At 33.9% G+C, this 15086-nt stretch overlaps 1 protein-coding gene across 2 annotated transcripts in view; it reads right to left on the bottom strand.

Annotated features, from left to right (window-relative positions):
- Positions 1-15086, bottom strand: part of LOC136026161 (ATP-dependent DNA helicase Q1-like) — a 103896-nt gene that overhangs the window by 49343 nt on the left and 39467 nt on the right. For both annotated transcript variants that reach the window (XM_065702467.1, XM_065702466.1), the window contains exons 8-10: positions 6075-6305; positions 2379-2480; positions 344-498 (exon numbers count right to left, since the gene is read on the bottom strand). In XM_065702467.1, coding sequence (XP_065558539.1) covers positions 344-498; positions 2379-2480; positions 6075-6305 — 488 coding nt within the window. The remainder of the gene's footprint in view (positions 1-343; positions 499-2378; positions 2481-6074; positions 6306-15086) is intronic.

The raw sequence follows: 15086 nt of genomic DNA on the forward strand, positions 1-15086 counted from the left end.
TAATAAGTTACACTTTAGGTCCCTACTAAGGGCTCAAAATAAATTTCTTCCGGATGCGATTTTTATATTTGAAAGAACATAAAAAAAAGGCATCAAATGACGTATCTAAATTGTATGAAAAAGGAAAAATTGACCTAGGAAAGCAGAATCTCTTGTTCTCTTTGTTATAGCCCATAATAAACACAAAATGTGATTTTCTTTTTCTTTAGATAACTTTTCGTTCTTTTTACTGGCTCTTAGCACAGATGAACCACATCAGACTTTAATAAGGCCAGTCAATAGCATGACTGGCTTACCAAAATAAGTCACTTAAGCACCAACAAAACCAAATCACGCTTTTTACCTTTTTGAATCTATACAGTACGAAACCATGCCATATAAATTTTCCAGACCTGTAGCTTCAGCGAAAACCATAGCGCTTATTCTGAAAAGGTCACCAAAACGAAAATACAAAATGCATTCTGCTGGGCTATCGTCTCGTCCAGCTCTTCCACTCTCCTAAAAGAATGGAAAGAACAAAACCTAATAATCACTTCCAATTCTTCAATTATATCCACTTCAACCATGTTCACCTCACCAGTCTTTACAGCGCTTCCCGCTGCCACGTATTATGTATTTATCCCCTTTTGGAAGATATTCACTTTCGAGCCACATTAAAAAAAAAAAAAAAAAAATTAAATAAAAAGCCCCCTTAGAGCTTGTAGTATCATTTCCGTCACATTTATCTGGTAAAAGACAGGTGACATTATTTTTAGTGTTGGCATTCCCACTACCGCGACAACTAATGCTATTCTTACCATTTTGTTACTGCCACAATGTCTGGACTTACCAGCTCTGTTACAGAATGTCTGGTTTAAAGTTGCACTACCATTAAAGTGGAAATACGCCAAAAGCTCAATTTTTCTAGTGAAAATGCGCCAAATGAATGCTTCCCTCCCTCAAAAATGGAATGATTTAAAAATGCAATGTGCAACTGTCTCAAAAAGGGCCGAAATGGTGCAAATACGCCACATCTGGCCATTCTGCTAGCCAGATGTTTGTGAGGATCTCCGTTTCAACCAATTTCACCTCGCCCGTCTTTACACCTCTGTCGCCTTTTTGTACCTTCATTACATAAAGAATCGAAAAAACCTTGCTCACTCTTCTGTATTTTCGTGAGCCCCTTGACCTTTGTCAATAAAACCTAGTATGTCCCATATGTGAGGAGGATATCCCCTACTATTTACGCTAAATTTTAACAGGTGCTTTATTGATATCATTTTGAGTGCAACAAACATAGCGAGCTAGTAATCACACATGTCTTCCCACCTCCCAAACTAATTGAGCTGACAATCATATTGTTTAAAGCAAGTGCACATCAATAATCTCTTCCATTCTTGGGGTAGTGGGTAGAGAAATGGTCCATTCTTGGTCATTCAAGAGTGGTCCAATCTTGGGGTAGAAAAATACCGCAAATACCATTCCGAATTGAAAAATCAGGGTTGGAATGTCGTATCTGTAATACGGTAATGATTTCTGGAAAAATCTTATTTCAAGTCTGGAATGGTTCTAACTATGTTTTTCAAATTCTTATTTTGGTGCAAAGAAGTGAGCTGGAAAGTATATCTAAGATCGAACTCATTTTAGGGGGTGTTTAACCTCTTTTATTTCGAGAAAATATGCAAATTTTCATAGTAGCTCTTCATGAGCAAATTAACAAAATACGCATATTAATAATTAGAAATAATAGACGTAGACACACATATTATAATGAAAACTTTGTTTTTAGAGTTCTGGTTTCTAGTGATTAGGGGTCGCCCTTTAATTAAGTTATTCACTACAAATTGTTTGATCGAGGTATGAACCGTTTGATCCCGGGTACCCTTAAATGTTAGAAAGGCCCCCCTACACCCATGTATATAACTCGATTGGATCCAAAAAATCACCAAAAGTTAGGAGATTTTAGCCTAAAAAATACCCTTTTTGAGGCTTCAGACATAAAATCCCCCCCCTCTTTGCAAAAAAAAAATATTCCGGCACTCCTTCTCAACACCTGGTTTGCAGCCATGCACCACTGTACATAATTTCTTGAAGCCACAAATAAATATTTCGTGCTTACAAAGTTCCCTAGTGAAACCTATAAACAGTATGAAATATGGGGATCTCACAAAAATCGGAAAAACTGGATTTTACCTCCATTACTCCCACATATATGCACCCATATATGCTTCTATTCAGATAATAAAAATGGACTAAGTATTACATAATGATAAGAGTTCATAAAAGAAATAATAAGAGTTTTAATTTGCTTTGTTTAGTGTGGCGTCAATCTTAGCATTATATAAGTGTTTTATAACGCCATTTAGATTACCGAAACCTGGCTTACCGCAAGGGCTTACCTGATAAAAGTTGGCCATAGACCTCGAAATTGAGTGATGAATAACAAAGCGGACATCCGGTTTGTCCATACCCATACCAAAAGCAATAGTAGCGATTACTGCCTGAAAAACAAACGATAACGCCATTTAAACGTTAAATTAAACAAATTTATTTTATTTCTCAACGTCAACTAAACATAGAAACGGAGACATCCCTTCAGCAAATACAGGTTAGACGGGCTCTCAGAATACGGCCACATAAAAGGTTCAAGAAAAATAGAAAAAATAACTTAGATTTTACTTTTGAAGAAAAAAATATTGCATCAATACACAAACGTTTGTTTATAAGAACAAACTTTATATTTCATCCATTATAAAAAATCACTTAGCAACAACCGTCAGAGAAATATGGTAAAATATTAATCAGGAAATCCTTTTAATTTGTTTACGTATTTATTAATTTCAGAAAATTACAATATGGTAAGAGGAAAATTCCTCAATTATGAAACATTTAGCAACAAAAGATGGCTGCTACTTATTTGTGTTATATTTTATTATAAATTATATCTTATTACACTTTTTTACAAAATATAAAATGTATACACATTTATGGAAATTATCTTTACATATCTTTTTATTTATCGTTGCTAAAACGTTTGCTAAAATTGTCGTTGCTAAATGTTTCATAATGGGTCGGTTACACCAGGATTTTGAGGTTTGAAATTAAAAGCAAAACATTATGCTAACTTAAGGCTAAATAAATTAAACACGGTGAAACTGACGAGTTGTAAGGACGAGGCAGACTGCCCAATTTAAATTTGGTTTATATTACACCTTGAATATACTCAAAGCGTATAAAAATGTATCTCAGTTTTTCATTTTTATAATAATGAATTTAAAGCACCCTGGAAAACAAAATAAAAATACATTTAATTCTTATTTATGTTTTGTAAATTTATTTATCTATTGAACACACATCATTTACATGACATTATAAGATGAAAAAGAGCAAAAAGAAAAGAAGATGAAGCAGAAAAAACACATCTTAGGTCTATTCGTACTTGAAAATTGCGATTTCTTCAGATTTATCTTTTGACTGTTTTGGATAATGAGGCTTTAGAGCACTTACACATTTGCATCACTATTGCTATGTTCAACCATAAAAATAAATAGACAAAATAAATAAAATTTACTAATTTAATCAATTTACTAATTATATTTTATTAAGTTAAACTGGTAATTTTATTTTAAGTTAGTAATTTAATTTTAATATAATAAAACAATGGTTAATTTAATAATTTAATTTATAAGCCTATCTAATTTAATTTGATTAAATTTACAACGCTTTCCGTTCGTAAAAATTCCAACATTAACGATCTGTCAATTTCCAAAGACATACATCTTTGAAGAAGATCTAAACCTTCTTAATCTACTGGGCGTCATATGATTTTCGCTAATTATTTTTATTGATTTTTACACAAGTTTTCTCTTTTTCAATTTGACACCCGCTAGTGTTGAAAACCACATAGATACAAGCAGAATTCTATTTGATTGAAAATTGAATTCCTCTCCATTGATCCGAAAAACCTACACTTTCTGACCCTGAACTTGCAATTTCTAAGTGAATTTCGAAGCATAGCCGAAAACACAATTTTTCACAGAATGATTGTTATCCTGCTCTAATTCAATAGTGCTTAGTATTTTTTTACGTCTGTGTCATGACAATAATTAGTGTAATAGTACTAACAGTTTTTTTAATCTCCTGCTTTATATTTGTCATTAAATGTCGTTGCCCAGACAGGAGTTAGTGCAGTAATTCACCTCTTGATCATGTGTTTTTTTCCCTCTTCTTCTGTTATTCTTCGTCTACTCCATCTTATCATATTATGTAAATGATGGGTGTTCAATAGATAAATAAATTTATCAAATATAAATAAATAAATAAAAATATAAACAAATATAATACAATAATAAACAAATAAATACAATGCCCTATAGAAAAATAAAAATAATGAATAAAAATAATATGATTAATAAAAATACGAATAAATAGATAAATTGATTAATAAATGAATAAATTAAAAATAGATAAATAAAGGATGCTCAATAAATAAATAAATTGACCAATTCAAATAATCAGACTTCATTTTCACCCTCTTGCTACTTTAATTACAATTTGATAAATAGGATAATAAGTATAATAATATGTGTAAATTCATGTAAAACATCAAAAACAAGTTTCCAAATTTTACAATATAAAAAAAAAATACATTTCTAACTCCAGAGTCATTGGCTGGTGTGAAATACACTAGTTTTTACGAAATTATTTTATTTCTAGGTTATATAACATTTTGTCATTCCTGCTTAATAGGTACGTTGTTTACAAATTAACTGTTATTTAGTTTAGCAAAAAGAAAAGAATTATCTTAAATTTTTATAATTTTTCAGGAGAACGATGATATGTTTTTAAGCTTTCCACAAGAACTTTTTTTGTTCAAGAATATAAATGAAAAAAGAGGAGAATTTGGGAAGCATGATCAATTTGTAAATGAATATTACAGTTAGATAGGGCATATGACAACATTTCAGAAGACAAGTTTTTTCTTAGCTATCCTATTATTCAACTGTTCATGGAAATATTTGGAGAGGATTTTAGTCATCCTGGTAAGTGAAGTCACAAATTACAACACGGATGGAACGCTTTCAAAACTTTTACCTAAAAAACGTAGACATTATGGTAAGTGACGACAGAAATCACTACACGGATGGAATGTTTTGATAAATTTTAAATCAAAAACATAAATACCATCGTAAGTGACGCCAGAAATTACTGTGCGGATGGAATGTTTTCGAAACTTAGACCTCAAAAACGTCGTCACCATGGAAACTGAAGTTAGAAATTAACGCGTCGATGGAACGCTTTCGAACCTTTTACCTCGAAAACGTAGTCACCAAGATAAGTCACGTCACTATATACAACGCGGATGAAACGCGAATTGGACGACTTTTTTTTTTATAGTTATTTCACTGAACTGTTTATGAAGCTTTTCCGCAGGGGGCTACTCGAACCTTTCACTTCGAAAACTTCGTTACCATTGTAAGTGACGTCGCAAATTACAACACTTATGGTAGGTACTCATTTTTACTAAGATCTTGGATCGGCTCAGGATTGAAGTAATAACAATAGCAAATGCTACCATATTCTAAAGTGAAAATGAAATTTGTCAAAGATATTTATGATAGAAATTATTTTACACTTAGATAGAGCATTCATTTTGCTTCATTTGTCGTCATTTTGAATATTTTTGTTATTTTTCTTAGCTATCTAATTATCAACTGCTCAAATCATCCGCAAATACAATATCCAATAAATACAACAAATACATCCGCCTTTCTATTGACAATCTTATACGTTATAATTCTAACAATACCTTTTTAGAACATTTGCTTATAAAGTTCTTTTTACAACCGTAGCCTATTTCCGTAAACAGAGCAACTGGTTAATTACAGGGGCACCAATTCATAAGAATGCAGAAGGGGGGGGGGTATATCTTTTTAATTTTTTTTCTAAGGGAGGGCCCTATTTTTCAATAAAAAAACAAAAAAGGTATTTTTTCAAAATTTAGAAAGGAAGTTGCACCCCCCCCCCCCTTCCAATCGCCACCCCTGATGAATGCTTCTAACACAAATACTAAAAATTATTCAATTATTAATTACTTGATAGTGATTTGATATCCACTTTTGATGACATTTACTTCTCGCTTCCGGGCTTAAATCGGCATGGTAACATCCAACTTTCAACCCTCTTGACCTAAGATCCTTCGTCAATTTTTGCGTGTCCTTAATAGACGTTGAATAAATAATCCCGGATTGACCACTATATTTGGTAGTTAGCAATTCTGCCAGTTCATCAATACATTGCTTATGGGACGCCGGCTTTGGACGAACCTGAAAAATATCAACAAGTATGAGCCAGTTTATACATAAAGACCACCAAATACATATTTAGAAACGATTCCAGAAAGAATTCGGCTGGTTTTATACCATTTCTCTTGTCAGTCCTTACCTGTCTTATGGATGTTTACTATAGACTAGTTCTATTGTATCAAATTTGAGCAGAGCTCAGATTTTGCAAAATTACGTGAGATTTAAAAGTAGTACTTGGAGCTGCTTTACTAAACTAGAAATTTCAATGTTTAAAAGTTAGGAGATTATTAGCTTACCATTTTTGTTTATCAATGTTCGAATCGTTATTCGGGAAATTTTTACGTCCAACTCTTTTTATCGTTGTTATTAGACTAGAAATTGTTCTGGGACAGTGTCGGAGGCTCAGAGTATTCAACAAGGATCTTTATCTCCGCGTTTTGCGGCACCACTAGTGTGGAATTCTCTTCTGTAGGGTATAAAACTGGCAAATAATAGGAATTTGTTGATGATTTAGACTGAAATTAATTAATTTAAATTTATTAAATTTGGTTATTTGTTTTTCAGTTTTATAATTTTCTGAATTAAGTATGAACATGTAGTAGTAGGTTATAATGACTGAAACAACCGTCATATGCAACCTAAGAGGTTTCTGAGATCACCGTTGAAATACGAAGTAAGCTTTGCTTTTGCTAATAAATTGATTTGTCATGTTCCCCTTATTTTAAAATTCTCCCGTTAAAATGTTCCTATTCCGCAACACACAAACTGCGATTATAGCTTCTTTCTTATAAGTTCTACTACAGAGAACAAACTTAGGTTTTTTTAGACATACACTCGAACATAAATCTAATTTACGTCTTTGCAAACAAATATACCTTCTGCACTAAAGTGTCGGTATTTGCTTGAACTTTGGTTTGAACATTAGTTAGAAATTTAAACCATTCATCTTTACAGTCCAGGTACTAACAGGCTTCAAAGTTTTATGGGTCAGGAATTTTTCTGTATTGCAGCGTTACTTGTAAGCAAGAACCGTGAAAATTGTTCACCATCAGGGGCAATGGGCTACCTTCGTCAGGGACGAGGTGCTAATAACTAGACGTTTTCCTCGTTTTCAATATATTTTAGAGTCAAAAATCTGTCTTGATACAAGTGTTTAAGTAGCAAAAATAATATATAACAAAAATGCCGTAATTTTGCAATTATTAGCAAAGTGTTTATGGAGCAATTACTCGGTGATAGAGATACACCGACGTACAAAAGTGGGGTAGCATGGTAGCCATGCTACTTGGCAGTTTCCATGACCTAGAAAAATTCGCCGGCAGGTTTTGTTAGAAAATGCTAGTGTTTCCACTATCCCCGAATTTGTAGGCAAATTTTGGAATTTTGTCGATTTTTTCTAGTGGTCACTTTGGAACTTATCATATTTGGACACAAGTATGATTAAAAATGTTTTGCCACCAAATATAAAGGAAGCAACTAACAAGTGTTATGTTTTTACTCAAATCATTGTAGACTTAGCTTGAAAATGCTATAATTATATGTATATATAATAATGTATACATATATATATATATATATATATATATATATATATATATATATATATATATATATATATATATATATATATATATATATATATATATATATATATATATATATATATATATATATATATATATATATATATATATATATATATATATATATATATATATATATATATATATATATATATATATATATATATATATATATATAAACATATATATATATATATATATATATTATTTATATATATATATATAGATATGTAAGTCCATGTCCCAAGGTCAACGGTCAATTGTGCCTTTTAAATCTTCATCGTATTCACCATCTTTACTGCTAGTACTGTTCAACCAAGGAAACCCATCCGTTTTTCCAATTTTTTTCATTACCTAACATCACTTCTTCGCCTCATTTTTTCTTAGTCAAGGTAACTTGAGCACGATTGTTTTTTTCTAAGCAAGAACTATTCACTGAAGTTGTCCATTTAATTAATTTTCTCGTTATATAGTATTGACTCTTCGCCCTCAGTTATTCCTAGTCTAAGCGATTTAGAGACGATTGCATTTTAAACAACAGCCAAAGCCAAGGAAAGACAAGCCTGTACAATCATAACAGCAATTAATTTTGTTTATAGATGGGGTTTAAGAGCAGAACCAAATTATTGATAATCTTTTAGAGAATTAAAATTTTTGTATTGAATTTTTGAGTTATTAAAATTTTTGTATTGAATTTTTGAGTTATGTGAATTTTTTTCACAATTCTGAAAGTTAATAAAGCACGGATCTTAGCAGACCTGCTGACACACTCTCGAATGCCTTTGCAATTTACATTAACTTTTAGGATGATCCATTATTCTTGGACTTTAAAATTTAGAAACAATATATGCCAATCATTCAATGTAAAAAAAAGGTCAAACCTGGACAAAATTGACACCCAAACGATTTTTGTGCCAAAATATTCCCTAAAATCGGGAGCATAACATACTACAGCTCGACAACATTGAAACCGAAAAATACCCCAAAATTCTACTTAATTTAGCCCAATTTTACTTCTATCCATTTAGCCAAATTCAAATTTTAGTCCAAAAATATAATATAAATGTTTTGACTTTGAATAGGTTTTTATGGCACTTGGTATTAACCAAGTGACATATAGCAATCGCCAATTCTGTCGGTCTGCCTGTCTGTCTGTCTGTCGGTCCCGGTTTTGCTAGTTTAGGCACTTCCAGGTAAGCTAGGACAAATGCCTTTGGCAAGCGTATCAGGGACGGGACCAGCTTAAATTAGAAATAGTCGTTTTCCCAATTTGGCCATCTGGGGGGAGTGGGGGGGGCCGGTTAATTCGAAAAAAAAAGAAAAAGTGAAGTATTTTTAACTTACGAATGGGTGATGGGATCTTAATGAAATTTGATGTTTGGAATGATATTGTATATCAGAGCTCTTATTTTAAATCCCGACCGGATCTGATGACATTGGGAGGGGGGGTTGGAAGGGGGGAAACCTAAAATCTTGGAAAACACTTAGAGTGGAGGGATCGGGATGAAACTTGATGGGAAAAATATGCACAAGTCCCAGATACATAATTGACATAATCGGAACGGATCTGCTCTCTTTGGGGTAGTTGGGGGAGGGGGAGGGTAATTCTGAAAAATTAGAAAAAATGAGGTATTTTTAACTTACGAACGGGTGATCGGATCTCAATGAAATTTAATGTTTAGAAGGATATCGTGTCTTAGAGCTCTTATTTTAAATCCCGACCGGATCTGGTGACATTGGGGTGGGGAGTTGGGAGGGGGAAACCTAAAACTTGGAAAACACTTAGAGCGGAGGGATCGGGATGAAACTTGGTGGGAAAAATAAACACAAGTGCTAGATACATGATTGACATAAACGAAACGGATCCGCTCTCTTTGGGATAGTTGGGGGGGGGGGTATTTCTGAAAAATTAGAAAAAACGAGGTATTTTTAACTTACGAACGGGTTATCGGATCTCAATGAAATTTGATATTTAGAAGGATATCGTGTCTCAAAGCTCTTATTTTAATCCTAACTGGATCTGGTGACGTTGGGGGAAGTTTGGGCTGGGGGAGCCTAAAATTGGAAAACGCTTAGATTGGAGGGATGGGGATGAAACTTGGTGGGAAAAATAAGCAGAAGTCTTACATACGTGATTTACATAATTGGAACGGATCCGATCTATTGGGGGGGGGGGGGGTGAATTCTGAAAAATAAGAAAAAATGACGTATTTTTAACTTACGAAGGAGTGATCAGATCTTCATGAAACTTCATATTTAGAAGGACCTCGTAACTCAGATCTCTTATTTTAAATCTCAACCGGATCAAGCGTAATTGGAGGTGGGGCAGTTGGGGGGGGGGGCGGAAATCTTAGAAAATACTTAAAACGGTGAGATCAAGATGAAACTGGATGGGAAGAATAAAAACCTGTCTAAGATACGTGACTGACATAACCAGACCGGATCTGCTCTCTTTGGTGGAATTGGAGGGGGGGGGGTAATTTTGAAAATTGAGGTATTTGTAACTTACGAAAGGGTGACCAGATCTTAATGAAATTTGATATTTAGAAGGATATTGTGCTTTAAAGTTCTCATTTTAAATTCCGACCAGATCCTGTGACATTGGGGGGAGTTGGAGGGGAAAACCTGAATTCTTGGAAAACGTGAAAATTGGGGTATTTTTATCTTACGAATAGATGATAGGATCTTAATGAAATTTGATTTTTAGAAAGAATTCATGTCTCAGAGCTCACCTCAAATCCCGACCAGATCGTTTGACATTGGGGGGAGTTGGAGGGGGAAATCTTGGAAAACACTTGGAGTGTAGGAATCGGGATGAAGCTTGGTGGATAGAATAAACAAATATCCTTGATACGTGATTGACAGAATCGTACTGGATTCGCTCCCTTTGGGGGAGTTGGGGGGAGGGGTTCAGTGATTTGGCGAGTTTGGTGCTTCTGGACGTGCTAGGACAATGAAAATTGATAGGCGTGTCAGGGAGCTGCACAATTTGACTTGATAAAGTCGTTTTCCCAGATTCGACCATCTGGGGGGCTAAAGGGAGAGGAAAAATTCGAAAAAATTAGGTATTTATAACTTACGAGTGGGTGATTGGATCTTAATGAATTTTGATATTTAGAAGGACATCGTGACTCAGAGCTCTTATTTCAAATCCTGACCGGCATTAAGCCTCTTATTTTCCTTTTTAAATCAATCTATTGGTTCATAGAATTTTGTTAGAGCTCATACCGTATGATCTTTTGGTTCTTAGCTCTTCTCGCCTCGTCACAAATGCCATATGAGCTCTTAGCTCTTGTTTAAGACTCTTATGCTAGGCATTTATACCTTTTGAGAACAACTATCAGCGTTAAAATTGTTATAGAATTCAGAGTCCCCCCCCAAAAAAAAAACAAACATGAAAGCCAAATTTCACGGGAAAAAGTCCAAAGGTTTAATTTTCTTAGACAGTGTTTCGGAGTATTATTTTATACCTTATGTTACCCGCTAAATTAGACAAATTTTATGCACAAAAGATCTTACGACCCCATATTCACGTAGCCAAAATTACTTCGACAGGAAATTGAGCCAAAAGTTCAAAATCGTCTTTTTTAGCCTTTAAAGGTAAGCTATAAAAACATTTATATCATGTTTACGCATTAGAAAAGATTACTCACTAAAAAAGACATAATTTCTGTCAGTGTTTGAAGTTACAAGAAGTCCCAACAAGGCTTCTCTTGCAAACTCTACCTATAAAATATGCTTCAGATTCGATCCCGTGGCCACCAGCCCTTCTCGCTGCTGGAGGGTAATTGCTGCACAAGATTCCCTGACAGTTAGAGCTATCTTATGGGGTCATTTGTTACAACTATGTGGCTTACTTGCAGAAAAATATCAACAATGCAGATTTTGTCTTTGACGGATATAACGATGGACCTTCGATCAAAGACAAGACTACAATCAGCGAAAAAGAACCAAAGGTATCTCTAGCCGGAAGAGCCACTTCCCGCATTCTACGCCACTTTCGGTTAAGAAGGAGGAATTTATAAGCAACAAAGCGAACAAGCAGAGGTTCATTTTGCTACTTGCACTACGGCTTGAAGAGAGGTCAATTAAATTTCCCCATACCATCAGCGTATTCCCGCATTCTAAAACTGAAGCAGAGACTCGGTGACACTGCACCTGACATTCCGTTCTCACATGTCTTCCTTGGTTGTGGCACTACATCGAGACTGCAGTATATGGGTAAGCCTCTCGCACTAACACTCGAAACGGAACGAGCACTGTCACGAAGCTGCTTCAGTGGTTTACCAAGACACAGTGTCAAAAGATGACCTAGTTAAAACTACACAGCAGGCGCTACTTAGACTTCATAGGGCTAAAAAGGGAGAAATCCTCGTGTCCCCATGATACAGGTTTTCCGTCAGATAACTTCCATCCTAGATATCCTTTGAGTCCTGAAAGACTCATCACCAACACCCTCAGCTGCTCGATACCACTTCTGCCACGTCACTTTTCGGGTAATACCACTTGGGATTGGAACTTCAAGATGATGAACTCGTGCCAGTCATGGCACATGCAAAATCAACATCACAGCGGCTGCTCAGTGTCATCAAGTGTACATGCAAGCCGGGAGGTTAAACTTCAAGATGCATATGTCAAAGACATGCGCCGTTATGCACTCCTGCCTATTCAAAATGTTTAAGTAACAGCTGCAGGAAGGTAGACAGAAGCCAGCAAAACCACAACGAGTGTTAAGCTGAAACACATCATTAGCATAAAATCAAAGCAAAGCAAGTAATGCTGTGATTCTACTTAAAGATAATTAATTTTAGCCAAATTTTGTTTCTCACCTTTTATGAGATTTTCTAAGCTTTTGCAAGTCATATTTGAAGTAGCCTACAGCTTTCTTTTAAAATATTATTTCATAATTCCAGGTGACTGACACGATTGTTAAATTACACAGGTGCTTTCCGTGAAGAACAAGAGGCTGGTTATTTCGTTAGAAATAGATTCGACGATTGCTTGTAGTTAATTTTCTTGTCTCATACGTCCATTTTAGTAAGAAACGATTCTCCAAATTTTTAATTTTTTCAGCAAAACATATTTTTGGACTTTTTGCTCAATTTTGAGCTGCTTAGAGTTTGAGCCCCATGAGTTTGGGGTCGTAAGTGCTTTTGCGGCTAAATTTTGACCAATTTAGCAAGTATGATAATGATTGAAATACATCCGAAAACCTTTGCGAAGGAAAGAAAATTTTCCAACTTTTACCCGTGAAATTTGGTATTTATGTGTCGAATAACGCAAAACTAAAGTCTAAAGCAATGTTAAAGCTGATATTTACTCTCAGGACGTCAAAATATGTAAAACCCTTGTAAACTCAATCAAAGCCAAGGCATTTATTTTTTTTTTAGGACAAAAATTTCCATCTTTAAGTTCGATTTTTGGGTATTTCCAGGATTCACATTTTTGTTGAGGTTTACTATGTTATTCTCAAGGTTTCTCGGAACAATCTAGGGCAAAAAAAAAAAATTGCGTTTCAATTTGTTCCACCCAAAGGCGTAGACTGATCAATCTAATAGTAGGCTGCTATAATATGTATTGTAATTCAATATTGTGTTAAAGTATGTATTGTAGTTTAATAATGTGACAGCTATTCTTCAAATAAAGACTAATTTTACGACAGTAACATTGAATTTAACTAATAAGTTAGAATTTCCCACTAATTTCCTACCTCAATTCCACAATAATTCCCACAAAGTCTATTCTATAGGAAATTTTGTCTTTTAAAATCTTTTTTTAACGCTTTTAAAACATTTAGTTCATCTTGCATGAATTGGTTTGACATACGTATGTTTAAGTATTCTTTTTGCCTTTTTTTTTTATGTATTTTGTTCTGTTGTATACTTTTTTTTGCGGTTAGAAGCTGTCCCTTTGTATTTATTAAAAATCAGGAAAAGAGCTACACATTCAGACTACAATTTTTTTTTCTCTCTTTTTTTTTTTTTTTTTTTATAGATTGATTCATGGTAAAATACGCATACAATAATACCCTACTTTATTCCCAAAAAAGTTTTTGGCCTGCAAAGAAGGGTGAAGACACACAGGTCACTAGCTCAGGGAAGAAAAAAATCACTAACTCACAGAGAGAAAAAAAAATATAGATCATAATTTAAATATGTCAGATAGATTAAGTGAAATAAATAGATTCTAATGAATCCTGCACAAAAAAGAGAATAATAGAAATAAGATAAAAAGTAAAATAACTTCTAAAAGGTTAAAGATTATTTTACTCTTTTTGTGACAAATTGTAAAAATGGCACATTCAAACTGAGTCAGGCATCATCCTCCACACAGTATGAATCCCCACTATAGGATTGAAAAAGACCTTCGTTCCTCTTTTAACATTTGACACCCCAACTGGAAAGACCGGTGGCATCAATTTATACAGGATAAGTTATAGTCAAAAAATTAAAGAGGGGTAAACTCGTTGTTGTTTTTCCAACAAAAAACTAAAATACTATGTTTAGATGAAAATACCCGAAATTGAGTATTTTAGAACCCATTGAAGGAAAGAAATTTGGGGGAAACAATACCCCTCCCCCAACCGCTAATGCACTATTGCATCAGATTGTAACTTTCAAAGTATCTTAATGATCGTTTTGCAGCATTTGCCTTTGCAGCAGAGAACCATAGCCATGCTTCTATCTAAAGGATAAAAGACCTCGTTTCTAAGGTGACTAGACCAAATCAAATAATAAATTAGGCAATAAACACTTTGTAAATCCATGATAACCTCTCTTTACGAGATATTTAGTTCCATTAAAGGAAATTGAGTAACCTAGCCTAATACTACAACAATTCAACACCACGAAGAAGTAACTAGGCAATCTATCACCTATACAACAAAATGAGAAAAAATTCTATGAAGGAGCTAATTTATAATAGCTAGAATACTAATGCAGTTACGAGTAGAAGTTCAATGGGATAAAATTTTAGACAAAATACTTTTATTCCCAAAATCCACTAAAACTAAAAACAAAAATTCCCCGCTACCTGGAAAACTGGAAATTTTTCAGGTTGGAGAATAAAAAATTCTGTTTTACTTTTTAATACTATCGAGACAAAGATTACTCTTAAAAATGTTTTACTGAATGTTTTTTAATTATTTCAAGGTGTTCTTATATGTGCAGGTATTGCTTCATTACTGGTAAAGCACCAAGGGCTTCAAAATAAAACATTT

Source organism: Artemia franciscana, chromosome 4 (genome assembly GCF_032884065.1).
Source record: "Artemia franciscana chromosome 4, ASM3288406v1, whole genome shotgun sequence".
Classification (NCBI taxonomy): domain Eukaryota; kingdom Metazoa; phylum Arthropoda; class Branchiopoda; order Anostraca; family Artemiidae; genus Artemia; species Artemia franciscana.